Source organism: Quercus lobata, chromosome 10 (genome assembly GCF_001633185.2).
Source record: "Quercus lobata isolate SW786 chromosome 10, ValleyOak3.0 Primary Assembly, whole genome shotgun sequence".
Lineage (NCBI taxonomy): Eukaryota > Viridiplantae > Streptophyta > Magnoliopsida > Fagales > Fagaceae > Quercus > Quercus lobata.
The window spans coordinates 38,589,312-38,605,805 of record NC_044913.1 but is presented as its reverse complement, the minus strand read 5'-3'; the positions used below and the strand labels follow the sequence as shown (position 1 = coordinate 38,605,805).

Genomic DNA, 16,494 nt, shown 5'->3' with positions numbered 1-16,494 from the left:
AAAAAAAAAAAATTAACTGTCAATCTTAAAAAGGAAAATACTAGTACCACAATTTTTGTCACAACTTGCAAGGTGAGCAAATTGTGGCAAAAGTTGTGGTCTATTATTCATCTTAAAATAGTCAACAATATTGTTGAGTAATAGCCTGTCAGCTCTTTCCTACTCTATTGTACCACATGATTCTCACCTGAACCACGTGGAACCTTTTTTTTTTTTTTTTTCATTTTTTCTATTCTTAATTTTGGATGACCTAAAAGGCAATATATCACAGAATTTACCAGACCCCAAGCCATCTTCAAGAGAAATTATCATAAAATTTAGTCATTCTCCATGCAAATAATGGCCTTAATGGCACGAAAACACTATTGATAAGTAAATTTGACATGAATGAATGGTATAACAACCAATAGTAGGATTACATTCATATCCAAATCAAAAGGGGAAGGATGGAGGGGGGTTGTTGTTTACATCCATTAGTGTATATCACAGAAACTACACTACATGTTAGTACCTCTAGTAGGACGGCAAACATGATTTAATCTACGAGCATGTTCATCAGTGTGGTGCTGTGTCCGACACGAATACCCATACCAGCAATCTTCCCTTTTTGATGCATCTGGTGGTAAAAGCTATGAAGAAGCATACACAACCACATTAAAATAATACTAACAAAAATTACAGGCAACTTTCCAGAACTAACTAGTGATCACTTATATGAACCATCTGATTAAATCAGACCCTCAAATCATAATCTGAAATTAAATGATTCTCAAGAGGACATCTATAAGAACTAATCAATGATTTCTATCACACGCCAATTTTTAAGAAAGAAGCTATCATACCCGAATCTTAAAGGGCGGAAAATTGGGTTAAATAATTCCACAACAAAGAGGCAGATAAAACACTGGTCTAATAAATTGGAAAGAGCCTTTCAGAGAGTTGTTAACACAAGCAATTCTTCAAACCACCTTCAAAAACAGTGGCATACAAAGCTCAAAATTTCAATTATTAAATCAATTTGAGCACATTATTCTATGAACTGGGGTAGATTGTTGCAAGTTTGGAGCACCACCAGCCATGTGAGTAGTTGGGTTTGGAAACTTCAGCTTTGGATCGAGAAGGAATTTTCTCAAAATAGGGGACATATTATAGAACAACACATCAATTTTTTTTCAAGCGCCTTGGTTTTGAAAAAGGGGAGCTTCTAATTCTTATATATATAATGTCAATGTCATGAACATAAATGCCACAGTGACAATTGTTTGTTTGGTACATGTCTTTGTTACTCGAAAATGACCTCCTTTTCTTTGTAAGTTATGGAATGCTTTCATCAAAAGATACACTAGACTAGGATGACTCCATATTTCTTGTATGGTTGAATTTGCTACTTCACAAGCCCACACGGGTAAAACTGTAGGGTGACACTTTGCCACTTTGGTTAAAGAACCAGAACTTCAAGTTTAAACTCTCCTGAACCTCCAATGTATTTGATTTGCAGGTTATTACATTTATGAATGGCATGTGCGAGCTAAAACACAGTTGACTCTTAACCTATTGCATAGAGCCCCAAGTTATTATAAAGACTCATCATTGTATGTACTTCATAACGTGAAGGCTTCAATATTACAGTACCAGATGTTGAAACCACATATATGAGAGGGGAAAACAGAAGATATGGTGGGTAGACGAGTTACGGTAAACGTAATTTCAGGACACATGAAATGCCTACCAAACATCCATTGAAAAGAAAACCATATCTACAATTAGAAATTTGAAATTATAATGCTTCAAGTTGATGATACTTACATATTTGGGCACTGAAATCCGAAACCAGTACAAAAGGAATGAGACCAATTTGTCATAACAATCACTGCATCCAAAACAATTATCTATACTAAGAATCTGGCATTTAATGAGACAGAAATCCAAGTATTCTAATTTATCCACCATTTTATCTTTATAATATGATTTGATGGATATTGTTTGAATCGCAATTTGATGGATAATACAGTTAAGACTGCTAATACTGCTTCAACACAAAAGTGACTGAAGGAAACAAATTTTTTGAGAAGGTGGTGCCTCAGGTCTTGAAACATCATATTGACAGCTCTAAACTCAAACACCATATACAAAAATTATGTCCGATGTCCATAGAACCAAGAAAAGAAATAGCGTTTGAGATTTATAGCACCTTTCTAGAAATTAAAAATTCAACAACAATTAAGCCCACTCATGAGAAGAAACATGAAAATCAGATGCAAAAAAAATTTGAAATTAAGAAGTGATATGCCTCGGGTACATTCAGACTGTAACACCTTGAATTAAAAGTGTTACACAAATGTTATGAGTTTAAAGATGAATTGGACTTGTACTGCAGGCAGAAAACTAATTCAATTATCGAGAACACCAAATGCAAAATGAAACTTACTTGCAAACATGAGTTCTGGAAGTGATCATCTCAGCATGGTTCAGTGGCATCCTTGTTCGATCTGCCATGAGAACAAAATTACCTCTAAATTAAAACAATACTATCTGAAAATTAATACATCAGATCCCTATGATAACCAGAAAAATCTATGAAAAACTAATCATTTTTTACTAGAACCCTTTATCACATATGAAGAAACGGAAAATTAGAAAAGAAATGAAATGCAAAACTTTATACCTAGAGGACCTAAAAGTAGAGAAACACGTGCACTGAAATGAAACAGAAAATACTCAAACTTTATACCACACATTATTTTCTATTAATTCCACCTTGGAATCCTAGATAACTATTTCAGTTAGAAACCACAAGCATTATGCTACCAGAACCATAGCATGTTTCAGATAGAAAAGACCAGTTGGTTAGTAAAAAAAGATTTAATCAACTTGCCTCCTACAGATTATTTAGAAAGTTATACATGACCCAAGCGTTACTTTTTGTTTTTCGGAGGGGGCAGGGAAGAGAAGAAACTTTGTTTTAGTCCATGAAAATACATATGTAACAAGTATAAAATTTAGAAGCCAAGTCTTCCATTAATAATTGGATGACAAACATACGCTTCACGAGGAAGGTTGATCATGTGCTTACTAGAATCAACACTAAATGATAAAAATTAAGGCATCATGATTGTGATTCAGAACATTGGAACCCAACAAATTCATTCTTCAACCATTAAACTAATACTGAAGAATATATCAACTTACCTATTTCTCTGTTGTTTAACTTTGCAATCCACTCTGAGATAACATCCTGCAACGTTCTGCCCATCTGTATAATACACCTTTGTGTGATCTAAAACACCACTAAGATGTGAGTCATATCAAACCATTCATTAACTAAAATAATTACAAAAGTTTAATGTTTTGGTAAAGAGAAATCCACACATCTTGTTCATGCCGATTCTTGTTATGCACTGCATCAGGAATTCTAGAAATAGTGCGATCTGAGATCTGCAAAGCATAGGAAGAAGTATAATCATCATAAAACATGTCACCATAGTAAATATTACACCATAGTTTTTAGCATATAAATACTGATCAATCTTTCAATTAGGTCATAATTTAACATCATTTTTCTAAAAATGGGATGGCTAAAACAAAGGAACTCCAACGAAAGTAGATGTGAACCTAGGAAACTTTGTGTATGGAATCTTTTAGAGGATTTGGGAACAAATTATTTAGCTTTTTGCTATTGTGTTAAAGTATATTTGTACTTTGAAAAAGTGAGAAAAAAAATAAAAAAGAAGAAGAACAACAAGAAAAAGTGAGGTTTTAAAAAGCTATACATAAAAGCTAAAAAGCAAAAAACTGACTTATAATCTGTTCCCAAACACACATTAAAAAAAAAAATTTGCAAGTAGTTTTCAGCAGAGAATGAAAGGGACAACTAAGTAAAGAGTTGAAAATTTGTTGAAAAGAAAGAAGTTTTAGAAAGAGGTCCATTAAAAGAGTGTCTTATCAACTGAATGTCCTATCAGCAAATAGTAATAAGATATGAAACAAAACCAATTGTCCTCACATACAATATGATTAATCAACTGAATGTCCTAAAACTTTAAGGAATTAATTAATAATAGGGGAAAAAAGAAGAAGCAAAAGAGCAGCACATACTGGTTTAAAAGTCTCACGACTGCAAACAGGGTGAAAGTCAGTTGTTGTAAGCCTTTGAGCTTGCCAATAAGCACCACAAAATGCTCTATCACATCCTACACCTGCAAGAGGGAAAAACTGGAAATGTTGACAAATTTAGAACAATTGCTTTGTTACACCTAACACTAAATGGGAAAGAAAGTAAAGATTCAGTGGATCACTTCATCTTCCCTATCTTAAAAAATTATGAAAGCTAAGTTGAAGTCCAAGTCTAGAGGCATCAATAGTGTGGTTCTAAAATTAAAAAGAAATAAACTTCTATGGTGACTGCAGCATAAAGCAAAGTCTTAAAAACCAATCCAACTGACTTTCAATAAAATTATTTTATAACCTGTAATGTGAGCTACAAGCTAGAATGTATCCTTTGCTGCTTTCAAACACACACACACAAAAAAACTTACAGTGTTGTGGTACACTAATATCAGTTCGGGAAGGCATCATTCCTCCACATGCATGACACTGTAGATGAATGGTGTTCTGATTGCAGTGGAACCCACCCAATTCTGTACCTGGAAATTTGTAAATGACCTTGTTATATATAAATTAGACACAGTGAAAGAGGAAAACATCACATATTAGAAACATGAAACAAAAAAACTTCTCAAGACCTTCCAAATAAAAATGCAGTGAACTTCAGAAAGTTGGACCATATCATTAACATGAAAATTGAAAGAGCAGTTCATCTAAACCACTTGAGCAAGTTGGTGAGAAACATAAGCAAATCTTAGCCACAAAACTTTGAGCTCAACTATGGATCCTCAATAGACTTATCAAGTTGGCCACATTTTTTTGCCACCATTATATTCTATCTAAAATCATAATCTCTGTTACATCCTTAATTGATGTGCCCTTTTTTACTACTTTTACCAGGTTATTTTAGGTTTTCCTCTACCTTTTTTCATTCCCTCAATTTGAATCAACCCACTCTTCCTCACTGCACATGACCAAATCATCTAAGGCAACTCTCCCACATCTTTTCATCAATAAGGGTTACCCCTATCTTTAAACGAATTTCCTCATTTCAAATCTATCTTATCTTTCCCAGTAATTCCATTTATTCATCTTAACATTTTCATGTTGGTAAAAATACATTTACAAAAAAAGTGATGGATAAGAATGACCAACTTTAAAATTAATTACTAAGCAATAAAAATGGAGTTAAGGTCGATAGATGGGTGAATAAATGATGTGCAATACACAATTCACCAAGTTGAGGAAACAATTTCCAAACACAAGAATTCATATGCAAATAATATTACCACATTGAGGGCATGGAAGGTCTATGCCATCACTTTCCTCATCCAAGGGGGAATAAGCCCTCTTTCTTCGCAGCTTTTTCCCTGATCTAACGACCTAATTTAAATTATAACCAGAACAATCAACAAAAAGGAAAAGAATCATAAACTATTCTGAAGTTTGATAACACATAAGGAGCAACATATCAAACCAGCCAATGGTGTGAACACATAAAAGGAAAACATAGCAGTAAAACTGAACCTATTTCAAATGAAAAGACGCAACACAACAAACTGTTCACCGGATAGACATCTATATGATTCATAAATGATATATCGTTTTCTAACTTATAGGTACATATAACATTAAAGGAACCACGCTCATTTTAATACTCAAATATAAATATTGAATGGAATTTGGGTACATCAGTAAAAACAAAAAAATCTTTGGGGGATAAAAATATATTTTCTTATTTCAAGAGCATTTAGAGAAACTAGGTTAATATCCCCTATCAGTTATTGAACACATCATAATTAACATTATTCATGCCGATGAGCCATAGCTCAATTGGCACTTCCTTTTATCATAATAATAGGATGGCGGGTGAGATCTTGGGTTCAAAACCTACTAGGTGCATAAATAACCAATCAAAAAATAGATAAATAAAAACATATGCACATTCAGAAAGGACTCCAAAAAAGGCTTCCTGAAGAATTACAAAAGGAAGAAGATTGAATTTTTGGTGACAAAAATGACTCAAATTCATCCCCTATGGTAAGAAATCCTTCCAAACATCTCTAATATTTTCAAGAACATAGTCTAGAGTTTTTTATTTACTGAATTTTATTTAGCATCCATAAATTATTTTTGAGGATTTTGCATGATTAAGATTATCAAAGCCAATCACATTCAAATGACTTCATATTTTTGTAAATTTGGGGTTTAAGGTTAGATTATTCACTCTAAGTGGATTAGTGAGCAAATTAGCTCTAAAACTGATCTTAACATTAAAATTTAGAAAGAATATTTTCATTTTTGGATTCTACACCAAACATCGAGTGGAAGATTTAAATTGGTTTGTTAAAAGAAGTCATAAAAAAATAGAAAAAATAAATCTGGAAAATTAGTGTTCTGCCACATGATTGGATTATGTTTTGGGAACTGAATTCATATAGTCTAACTCTGATCTGGACCCTACCAATGGGAGTATATGTTGGCATATAAACAAGTGTCTTCTGGAGCTTTACCACCAGCCCATGTGTGATTCTGAACCCACATTACTTCTACTCCTGTGTTTCATGAATAGACCATCACCATGCATATAGAGGGGGATTGTCATCTTGTTCGACAACAGTGGAAGTGACGTAATTGTTACCCCATACAGGAGCTCAAATTGCAGGTATGTGTACTAAACTTGTGAACAAAACTAGTTTAAATTTGTTAATATAGTATTAATTCAGATTATATAATATCTATGTCCCAACCTGAGGAGTGTTGTACGTAATATATTGTTAGGGGCAAACTAGTATTTGTATTGGAATTAACCATAAATAACATGTATAAGACTATAAGTGTGTGAAAAGCCAGGGGATGAGGATGCCATTTGAACTAAGCTCATTGACCAATGATTAAAAAATTGCCAGTTAACAGATTCAATGTAGAAATTTCTTATTTTAACACAAGCTTCCTTGGTTTGCTCCTAGATCTTTCTAGTAGCAAGAACTGCCTTTTTAATTTGAACATTGAATCAGTGGTCAACCTGTGTGCCATCTCTACTAAACAACATTCCACAATTCAAGATGAAAGATAATGCATGACACGGAACAGTGTATTTTATTATTTAAATAATCATACAGAACACTAAAAACCATCAAAATTGACTTCTTTTTTTTTTTTGGGGGGGTGGGGGGGACACCGAAACTTCTCTTATTATAATTGAGTAGTGCATCTTATAGAAATATAAATAAATAAATAAAATCGTTCAAAATGAAATAGAAAAAGTTCATCTTTCTTTTCATTGGATGTGCCTAACTGGTAAATACCTAACCACGTGTGTGCCACATCTCTACCCTCGTTACGTAATGTATGGTAATGGTACCTCACACACTTTGAAGCAACATCTCTACCCTTGTTATGTAATGTATGATAATAGTACTTCACACACTTTGAAGCATCCAAGTAGCATATCTAGAAAGTAGTAAGATTACTTACAAGATTTGACTGTATCAATGCATAGGAATCTAAAAGTGCAACTTCTTCATCAGACCGCTTTAATGAAGAATCTGCTTCAAGTATACCCTACACAAAACAAGTGGCAAACTAGTTAAAAGAGAACAAAATCCATAAATGAAAGCCATACTATAGCAGATACTGACATGCTGTAAAACCACAAAAATTGCACACACACACACACACACGTTAATTAATGAGAAGGCAAAGGAGAGATTGAATCCAAAGGATGACGAGAACCTTCCCAAAATTATGCAATTTGATATTATGGGTATACAACAATCTCAATGACAATTGAAAATTTCTGTCATGAATGTTATGTACGGTAACAAGGTTGTAGCTGAAACAAGGTTGTAGCTGAAACGTATATGTTATAAAATTAGCTTTAGAATCTTACACAATGTATAAATTTTGGCACTAATATTAGTATTTTGGCACTTACTACTTTCAATAAGGCCTTATTGGGGAAATGGTTGTAGTGGTTTGGGAAAGAAGAGAATCGGTTGTGGAGAAGGGCAGTAGCTTCAAAGTTTGGGGAAGAGTGGGGAGATGGACTTCTAAGCTAGGTAGGGGAGTTCGTGGGTGTGGTTTGTGGAGAGGTATTCGTATAGGCTGGGAGGATTTTAGCAAAAATGCTCAGTTTGTTGTTGGGTTGGGGAATAGAGAGAGATTTTGGCAAGATGAGTGGTATGGGGATCAACCTTTCCAATTGGTTTACCCGAGGCTGTATGGTATTGCTATTGACAGGGAGGCCTTTGTAGAAGCTTCTTTGTCAAGGTAGGGGGCGAAGGATTTTGTAGAAACTTCTTTGTCAAGGCAGGGGGTGAAGGATAGAAGAATTTGGATGATTGGGAGATGGATGAAGGGCTGCATTTTCCTCATATCTTGGGAGCCAATACTCCTTCAATGGATGTTGGAGACCAAATGAGATGGAAGTTGAAGCCTAATGGGGATTTTGACATCCGGTTGTATTATAACAAGTTGCGGGATTCTCCCTCTTTGTCTTTCCTTGGAAAGGTATATGGAGAGTTAAGGTCCCTAGGCGTGTTTCTTTTTTCGTTTGGTGTGTAACTTGGAATAAGATCCTAACGGGTGATAACCTGAGATTGAGGGGCTTGGATTTTGTGGACTCGTGCATTATGTGTCAACACTGTCGGGAAACGGTAGACCATTTACTTCTTCATTGTGAGATGGCTTATTGGTTGTAGAGCTTTGTTTTTATAACTTTTGGATTGCCATGGGTCATACCTAGATCGTTTCCATATTTGCTTTTTCGATGGTGGAATTGGTTGGGGAAACATTCGTCTCAAATCTGGAATTTAGTTTCGTAGTGCATACTATGTTGTATCTGGAAGGAACAGAATCGGCAGACTTTTGAGGATTTGGATAGTTCCAGTGATCAGATGCTTGATTCTTTCAGTAGAACTCTTTTTGATTGGTCTTGGGCTTGGCGACTCACGACTAGTGATTCTCTCCCTTCTTTTCTTAGCTCTCTTTCTTTTTTGTAATTAATTTGTTGCTTGGTTTTCTTTTATGTATTTTCTCTGTTTTTTTCTTCTTGTAATTTTTGGGTTTGCTCTGTGCTTTTAATGCATAGAGTAACCTTTCATAAATATATCATTCTTACTTATCAAAAAAAATATATATTAGTGTTACACTATCAAGCAGACATAAAATTCATCCATATAATATGTTTATCACTATACTTTCATCACTTTAAACATCAATACTTCATGACTATCATTAGCATTAACAAAAAGACTGCAGAGGAACAACAATATGATGTTCCTAGGAGAAGTGAAAGGAACTTTAAACAAAGCATAACAATATTTCTGGAAGTCACAATTAAGAAGCAGATATAGTCCACCAGCTCAAAATAGCTAACGTCATTCCAACTTTTTGTGTTGATACTTTAGAATATTAACAAATGGATGCTATTCCACCAACCAAACATAAAAGGAAAAAAGAAGAAGAAGAAAAAAAAAGATGCTATTCCACCAACCACATCAATGACAACTCCAATACATATTCGCTTTAAGGGAAAATACAATTTACCCATGTGGTTAGACCATAAAACATGGAACCTCCCTGAGTTTAGTTTGGAACACAACCTTTGTGGTCAGGTTCAAGGTACAATGATGCATTGAGCGTGAAGACAATTTTACTTTTAGAATTAATTAGGGTTTGGCCCAAGCCAATTAGAATTATTCTTTTTTGATAAGTAATAAGAATCATATTAATCATGAAGAAATATTGAAAACAGCAAAAACAAGGTGTTCATGATGGTGAACACAAGAAACAACAACCAAAAACAACAAAAATATGAAAAGCAACTTAAGGGGCAATACTAAGGGAAGTAAGAAACTCCAGAGTAGAAGAAAAGTTTGAAGAAACCCAGCACCTAGCCCATTCAAAAAGTGTACTCTGGCAGAGAGCTTGTAACTGAACAAGCGATTTCTCTTTAGCCTCTAAAGAGTGCCGATTTCTTTCCATCCAAACAACCCACATCAAACAGCCAAGAACCATATTCCATATGTCCAAAGAAATTTCCCCAACTAATTACTCCAACAAAACACCAAACTCTCCACTGAACCTAGCATGACCCATTGGATCCCAAAAACTTGTAACATTTGCACCCACAAGAATGAGCTACAGGACAATATAGGAGAAGATGGTCCACAAATTCCTCATTACAGCAGCACATACAGCACCTATTTGCCAAAGGGGCATTCCTCATCGATGCCGGCGCCGCCGGAGGCCCTGACTCGCCCAAGGGCGAGGAAGGGCATGGACGAAAGCCAATTAGAATTAATATTAGGCCCTGATGGTCTACATAAGCACACAATCTCAATCCAATGAAGACAGTTTTGCTTGATGAATAAAATTTCAGTTGGAATTTTCCCAATTGGCTATTGCTAACTCCAAACAACCCCAGGTGCTGATTTTTAGGTTTTCTATTCTGCTTGGTGCTGATTCCAAGCAACTCTAGTTGATTCCTAGGTTTCTTTTTTTGTTATTTTTGCAACAAGTTTCTTTCGAGAATTTTGTATTGTATCAATTTGGATCAATGTTCACTGTAGTGCATCATACATGTCACAAATTAATTGTACACCTTCACCCAGTCAAATCATGCTATATAGCCAAACAAACGATGATCATCATCATCATCCAGAGAGCAACAAAATAATTTATTATATATTAGCTTTTTATTATGAATGTATAAATGATCAAATCAGTAAAGGTGTAAAATTGTTTCTATAGCTTATGTGTAACACTTTGGACATGACCTCTAGGGGTTTAGCGTAACAAACTATAATGTGGATAGGTTTTGTATTTTATGGCCTAACTACATGGGGTAAAATGTAATTTTCCCCTAGCTTTAGTTAACATCTCATTCTTATCTATATAACCATAAGTTGGTCTGCCTACCTCCTCAATATTACGCAGGAAGTGGTTTCTTCCAACAAATTGTACAACTGCTCTACATTGGGGACAAAGTACACTTGAATGTTTCTCTTGAGATCTCTTTAACCACTCTGAGAAGCATCCGTTGCTGTAAATAATCAAGGACAATTTCAATTAAAATTTATAGATTAAAATAAATGTTCCCTATGGGTGCCAACTAGACTCACTGGTAAAGTCACTTGGCATTGTATCAGAGACTTAGGTTCAAATCCCACCTACACTCAGGATTTTTTTTTTTTTTTTGGGGGGGGGGGGGGGGGGGGGGGGGGGGGGGAGGAGGAGGATGAATAAAAATATTCATAATTGAAGCAAAGGTAAGTTACAAACCAGAAGTTATGGAGGCAAGGAGCAACAGTAACAACATCATGCCATGTATTTAAGCATATGCTGCATTTTGCATGCTCAGCATCAACAGAAATCTGGTAAAACCAAACAAAGAGATTTTCATCAGCATAACTACAGATGGATTAGCACTCAAGGGAACATTTAAAGGAGCCAAATATAATACATAATATATTCACCGTTATTAGTTGCTTATTGCAGATTTCTTGGCTAGGCATTACTTCAAATCTGTAGCCCAGATAACCTAGAGGCATCAAGAAAAGATAAAATAATATGCTAAGGTATCCAGGCACAATATGTTAAATTTGAAACAAATTCTAAGAATTACAAAATAAAAGTATAATTTTCCAACACTGTATAATCCCTCCTGAAAGCACACTTTCACAACTGTATCCACTTTTGAAATGTGTAGGTAGGTTCATATCTTTACTATAAACAAAGAAATAACATTATTCCATTTTTCATGACAATATCACTACTGAATTTACATTTAGTTAGTTCACTTTGAAGACTATAATTTGATACACAAACGGTGCAAACATAATAAAAGGTCAAACAGCACCTGTTCTTTTCAAACTATTCACATAAGGGGTAAATAGAAACAAACAAAGCACTGCCTTCAAAAACTCGTGCCAGTGCCAAAGATATTCAAGGTACCAATGGCACTTTAATAACAATAATAATATAATAATAAAATCAAGTAAACAATGGCCCTATTTTTACAAAAGCTTATAGGACAAAGCCCTTTTACATAGCCTATGATAATAATTAGAGGAACATGTCGTCAAGTACAATAGGAAAACATTTCCAAATATAGTATGTTAGAAGTATGTGATTAAATGATTAAATTTACCATATCCCAATAGCTTTAGCTTTTGGGATAATCAGTAATTTAACATAGAATCAGAGCAGGAGGTCCTGAGTTCGATCCTTGTCTTCTCTACTCTACCTCTCATTTAAAATCTCATGTGTTGGGCCTCACCTATTAAAAGGGAGTTGAGCCCACATGTGAGGGGGAGTGTTAGAAGTATATGGTTAATGATTAAATTTACCATATCCCAATAGCTTAGACTTTTGGGACAATCAGTAATTTAACATAGTAAATATTTAACTATTGTCAAACACTCTTAAGGTCCTAACAGTCCTACATGACATTAGCAAACTATTATAACATCCAGTATGAATATCAACCAATGGTATGATACTTCAAGCAACTAAAAGAAACAGTGAAATACAAACTGAAGTTCAAAATGCTCTCTGGCATGGATTCCAAAAGTTTAAATTTATAACATTTTATTAGATCTAAAATCATCTACTATGATATATACTAGACTTAACAGATACTGATTACTGACCTTCTGTATCAGGGCCTGGAAAGATTTTACTTCCACACTTGATAACAATATCATCTCCGTTTTGAACAACAACCTCATCAACAAGTACCGTTTTTGAACTATATCATTCCCCCCCCCCCCAAAAACAACAAAAAAAAAATCAAAAAACAACACAAGTGGAAAAGAGAGCAACAAAAGGGTAAGATATACACTAATGTGAATCTTCTATTGAAAAAGAAATGAATATAAATATTCTTTAAATAACATCATTGCTATATGACATACCAACATAGAGAAAGGATGAAGCATAAAACACCAAGCATAAATTATATAGAGCACATGCTAAATAACAAGTGGGATGGCTTTAGTGATGTATAATAAATTGAAGTTTGAACTACAACAAAGGTCAATTTTGTGATATTAGGTTAACACTGTCAATATCTATTCTCATTGCAATAAGATCTAAAAATAGTTTGATGCAATCTGCAATATTATTTAACATAATGATCTTACAAAATCAATCATAGTATTGACACATACTTCAGATCTACCAAGCAGTTTAGTTACATCCAGTCCTCCACAACAACTGATGATGTGAACAAAATATAAGAGGTAAGTTACTTACACATGTACAATAAATATTCTAACTTGCTAAGACACTGATCCATCAAAGCACATTGTGTTTTTCTTCTTCTTCTTTTTTTTTTTTTTTTTTTTTTGGGGAGCATGTATACGATAGTAAACTGAGTTCTGATTGTATAATATATCATCCTCTAGAATTTTGTTAAAAATTTTGAGCAAAAGTTTTACTTTTCCAACAAAATTTCCCCAAATTTTTCCTTTTTATTTTTTTTATTTTTTAAAATTGGTAAGTTACACATACACCCAAGTGAGTTTTTAACCCATGATCTCACCCTCCACCCATTCTTATAGAAGAAGTGCTCTTTTTTTTCCATATTTCTCACCATCATGAAAGATAATTTTTATCCATTATATGAACTTAACCTACATTTCAACAGTTGAGACTACTGAAAGATCAATATATATATAGATATATATTTATGACATTCATATTTTGTATGCTCTTTATATCTTTGTTCGTCATACCCAGTGTATCTTAGATCATGTATCTTTGTTGTTGACCAATATATTAACAACCTCCAGTTTTACTCTTACAAATAATCCAAATTATTTTTAATTCTATAAAGTGCAAATCTTAACAAAAGGGGTGGGCCAGGTTGCTCATGAATCTGGATTTCTAAATCTGAAATTAACCACCAATATTGCAGAAGATTTAGACATAATGAAACTTTGAAATGTAGATCTTATTAGGCACCCCGAAAGTATATTTCAGAATTGAGAGACAAGCAAGAATCAAACAGCTCAATATTATTCAATGAAAAGAAAATACCTTTTATTTAGCATTGTGGCAGAACATAGATCAGAATTCCGTGATATTTGGCACCAGTCATGTTTTTCAATAGAGGATGATCTGATCTCTGAACATATTACAATCTCATCTGACCTTATCTCAATATCTGAATATCTTGAGTCCAATGGAACTGCAACATGATAAAAAAAATTATCAAAAAATATAGAGTAAAAGTAAAGAAGTTTCAAAATCTACAGTTAATTTAATTTCCTCATTTGTTTTGAGTCTAGTAATGGTAAAGTACGTGTTCATTAAACTATAAAATATGGTCAATTGTATCTATGCCCATTAGTCACCATTTTGTTATGGGTAATAAAACCACTTTATTAAAAAAAAGCAAAATATAAGGATATAGGTTGTAGACCTAAGATTCTTTACATAGATACAAAGTTCATGCTTCAATAAAATCAAGGAGTGTAGAAGGTCTATTCGAATCCAAAGACATCCAATGAAACAAATCCTACAAATTGTGATTGAATCTCAAAGGTAGAAGCTTCTCGGTCATCAATCAGTAGGATCCACATACACTCACAAGTTGTAAGACATAATACTGTCTGTGTCATCTCTAAATTACTTATCAAACAAAGAATTAAAGGCATTAGAGGTCCCAAGGATGTGATTCATACATGGCTTCTTTCAAAACGTAAAATGGAGGAAAAAAAAAAAGTGATTGGCAAATGGTCAATGCAAAGCAGACTCAATTGGATGACGACATATATACTTCTTTTCTACAACTTTCATCAGCTTTGAATGGTTGCATTAATCTTCAAAGCTCAATTCACTTATCATATTAATATAGAAATCTAAAATGAAATTTTCTTTTAATATCCAAACCAAGTCCTACCAGAATATTGTGTCTTCATAGCTTCGAAAATTAGAAATTCACAATAACAAGATGCTGCATGACATGATGAGCACATATACAAACCGATTTTTTGGGGGTAATTTCTAGAGTTTAAAATCTTAGAACTTTTCATGTGTGCACTTATGCAAACCGGTGAGTTTTGTGCTGTCTGAAGTTTTAAGAAGCACACCTAAAATTGATGACTTCTCATTCAGATACTGAACAATTAGCTTTACCTCACATATATTTGCACATTAGTACATGAATCTCTTCATTGATTTTAAGCTAATCAAGAAGACAAACACAAACAAAACTAGGAATTGACAGTTAATTGCATGCCCTTCCCCGTTTGGTTGCTGAGCAAAAAGAATCCAACTTTTCCAAATTTGATTTTCAATAAAAATGCATGTATGACTGATCACCTTTTCTCAATAACATTTGGGATAGTGCTCCGTTTGGTTGCAGAGAAAATGAATTTACAAGAAAAGAGTCCCTTTTTCTCAACAATATTCAGTTTTCAAAGAGAAAGGCTAAATCCAGCGCTTAGTAGAGTGGAAAAGGAAACCCTTTTGTGGGTTTTGAAAACAGTGAGAAAATCATTCATTTTCAGGGTCTTTAAGAAAGTTATTAAATGGGTTTTATGCAAGAAAATAAAATTCTATAGGAAGCTAAACCAATTCTAATACTTCTTTTGTATCTTCATACATTTTCAGGGCAAACAAAGAATGAAACTTTATAGAAAATATTAGCAGAAGAAGTAAAGAAAAATGGAGATACCAAGCTTAGCCCAGATTTCTTCAGAGGGCTTTGAACCTGAACCCTCTCCCACTTCCACCATCAAAGCTTTTTAGTTTTCACTGTGTTTGTCCCAGACGTTCAAACTTCGAACAGATGGTATATATATATATATGCTTAGAGCAGAGGAATAGTGAAAAATAATAAATAAATAAAAAGAGAAAAGAGAAAATCGTGCAAGGGTCTTTGCTCTGCGTGACTAAAAAAAACTAAAGTTTGGGTCTTTGCTTGTTGCTATACGCTAATTCTAATCATGTGTCCCACTAAGCACGATGTTGGCTTGTACACGTCTTGTTGCCTAGCTCCAAGGTTACCAACTTTATCGACTCATAAGTTGAAGCAACATATGATAATAATATCTTTTGTAATGTTATACGTGATAATAATATCCTTCCTCTCCTATCATTTTAAAAATACTTACCCAACCCTAAACTCCGTGACAATGTCCTTCCTCTCTTATTATTTCAAAAATACTTACCCAACCCTAAACTCCCTGACCCTTGATTGAAATGTGTATATTAAGTGTTTGGTTAGCAAATTTGTGTTCAATAAAAAATTAGCAAATTTGTGTTTAGGTTAAATTGAAATTAACCCTAATACACATTATTTATAGGTGAAGCACAAATACAATGTGACAAAATTACCAATATTTTCCATACAATATTATAAAGGCAAAAATACTA

General features: G+C 33.8%; 1 protein-coding gene across 1 annotated transcript; it reads right to left on the bottom strand.

The window, feature by feature from the left end:
• Positions 1–311: 311 nt before the first annotated feature.
• Positions 312–15,995, bottom strand: LOC115965852 (E3 ubiquitin-protein ligase CHFR). Its single transcript, XM_031085142.1, has 15 exons — positions 15,794–15,995; positions 14,152–14,302; positions 12,762–12,859; positions 11,586–11,650; positions 11,392–11,483; positions 11,029–11,152; positions 7,582–7,668; positions 5,394–5,487; positions 4,536–4,643; positions 4,096–4,196; positions 3,370–3,435; positions 3,190–3,277; positions 2,429–2,489; positions 1,807–1,870; positions 312–629 (listed from the first exon to the last, which is right to left on the bottom strand). Exons 1-15 carry the CDS (start codon positions 15,852–15,854, stop codon positions 498–500), a joined length of 1,392 nt encoding a protein of 463 aa, XP_030941002.1. The 5' UTR covers positions 15,855–15,995; the 3' UTR covers positions 312–497.
• Positions 15,996–16,494: the final 499 nt, after the last annotated feature.

What these genes read in the sequence shown, in the direction of transcription:
- LOC115965852 (XM_031085142.1), bottom strand. Translation starts at nt 15,854, where the DNA reads ATGGTGGAAGTGGGAGAGGGTTCAGGTTCAAAGCCCTCTGAAGAAATC. An exon ending in CCTTGCCTCCATAACTTCTG is followed by an intron (nt 11,153 to 11,391) that starts GTTTGTAACTTA and finishes GATTATTTACAG; the next exon opens with CAACGGATGCTTCTCAGAGT. An exon ending in TCCAGAACTCATGTTTGCAA is followed by an intron (nt 1,871 to 2,428) that starts GTAAGTTTCATT and finishes TTTTGGATGCAG; the next exon opens with TGATTGTTATGACAAATTGG.